This window comes from Austrofundulus limnaeus, unplaced genomic scaffold (assembly GCF_001266775.1).
Source record: "Austrofundulus limnaeus strain Quisiro unplaced genomic scaffold, Austrofundulus_limnaeus-1.0 Scaffold1, whole genome shotgun sequence".
Taxonomy (NCBI): domain Eukaryota; kingdom Metazoa; phylum Chordata; class Actinopteri; order Cyprinodontiformes; family Rivulidae; genus Austrofundulus; species Austrofundulus limnaeus.
Window position 1 is genome coordinate 7,089,086 of NW_013952403.1, and position 1,962 is coordinate 7,091,047.

Sequence of the window (1,962 nt, forward strand, 5' to 3'; positions counted from 1 at the left end):
TCCTGCGTTCACGTTGCGGGGAATCTCCTCCACGCCTTCAGCAGAACCGTTGGAGCTGACTGGATACAGGATGACTGGAGCGTTGTCGTTCTGATCCAGAATGAACACGTTCACTGTCACGTTGCTGCTCAGAGACGGAGCTCCAGAATCTGTGGCCACAACTTGGAACTGGAAAGTTTTCAGACTCTCAAAATCAAAACTCTTCAGTGCCACAATATCTCCATTTTCAGAGTTTATGCTTAAGAATGAGTTCAGCTTATTATTTCCACTTAAATCTCTGGATAGATGGTAGGAAATGATAGCATTTTCACCTTCGTCATGATCTTGGGCCTTTACAGAAAACACAAAGGCCCCAGGACTGTTGTTCTCGTTAATATAAAAAGTGTAAGGGCTTGATAAAAATTCTGGAATGTTGTCATTAACATCAGACACAACCACCCTGATAGTCTTCTCAGTCAAAAATGAGGGCTCACCAGTGTCTTTAGCTGTAATGGTGACATCATATTGAACTACATTCTCTCTGTCTAGCTGTGACCTGGTTATAACAGCATACATATTTTCTTGTAAAGATGGAGATAAACTAAAAGGTACATCCTCTTTAATCATGCAAATTACTTTTCCATTTGTCCCAAAGTCTAAATCACTAACACTGATTAGAGCCACAGTTGTTCCAATATTTGAATCTTCTTTTATGGAGCTAGAAAATGACATCACTTCAATTTCCGGTGCATTATCATTAACATCAATAACATTTAATGTAACACTTTTACTACTTGTTAAAGGAACCGGTCCCTGATCAGATGCCTGAATGTCAATTTCGTAAATTTTATCTTTTTCAAAATCAACCTGTCCTATCACTTTGATTTCACCTGTGTTTTCATCTATACTAAAAAGCTTCAGTAATTTTGGATCAACTTCGTTACCAAATGAATAAATTATTTCACTATTTGCTCCCTGATCCAAATCTGTTGCATTTATCTGAATCACTGTAGTACCAATAGGAACATTTTCCATAATCTTGACAGAATACACCTCRTTAGTGAAAACTGGGGAGTTGTCATTAACATCGAGCACATCCACAATAATGTCTATGTCTCCAGATTTGGCCGGTTTGCCTCCATCTACAGCGGTTAAACGCAGCCTGTGCTTCCCAGCTGTCTCTCTGTCTAACTGCTTCTGCAGGACTAAAAATGGTACTTTTCGATCTCCTCCGCGGTCTTTCACCTCAACTCTGAAATGTTCGTTTTGGCTCAGTTTGTATTGCTGGATAGAAAACTGGCCCACATCTGGATCACCCGCAGCCTGCAGCTGGAACCTCGCCCCCGGCAGAGCCGACTCGGAAATGTCCAGCTTTTTTTCTTTCTCAGGAAAAACAGGCGAGTGATCATTAATATCCAGAATTTCAACAGTCACATAGTGAATCTCAAGCGGGTTTTCCAACACCGTTTTGAGGTTAATTACGCACGAACTGCTCCGCTCGCACACCTCCTCTCTGTCAATTTTCTTTTTCAGAAACAGGACGCCGTCGTTCGCATTCACCTCAAACAGCGGCTCGGTTGCGCCTGCCACAATGCGATACCCTCTGTTTTGGAGAGCACTCTTATCTAGCCCCAAATCCTTTGCTATGTTTCCAACCACAGTTCCACCCTGAACCTCCTCGGGWATGGAGTATTTGAGCTGCGCAAAAACCCCGCTCCATGCAGCGTTCAAAGCAAACAAAAGGAACCAACAATGTCGCTCCCTCCGTGATTTGCCTCCTCTTTGTTCCATAGCAAAATGATGGCAGAGGGAAGTCCGTGATAATTCCTTATTTTAAAATCCAGCCTCTGCTCCTGGAGGTTTGGTGATATGCGTTATGTATAAAAAAATGTGAGAATATATCTTGATTTGTGCAGCCGCTTGCGCACTTTCACACGGCTTGCTTCTTCTGGAAAAATGAAAGATCCATACGTGGAGAGGTGA

At 42.4% G+C, this 1,962-nt stretch overlaps 1 protein-coding gene across 1 annotated transcript in view; it reads right to left on the reverse strand.

Moving 5' to 3' along the window:
* Window positions 1-1,962, reverse strand: part of LOC106516872 (protocadherin alpha-8) — a 15,804-nt gene extending 13,842 nt beyond the window's left edge. Inside the window, exon 1 of the mRNA XM_014007439.1 lies at window positions 36-1,962. Within this exon, the coding sequence (XP_013862893.1) occupies window positions 36-1,770 (1,735 nt within the window). The 5' untranslated portion in view covers window positions 1,771-1,962. The remainder of the gene's footprint in view (window positions 1-35) is intronic.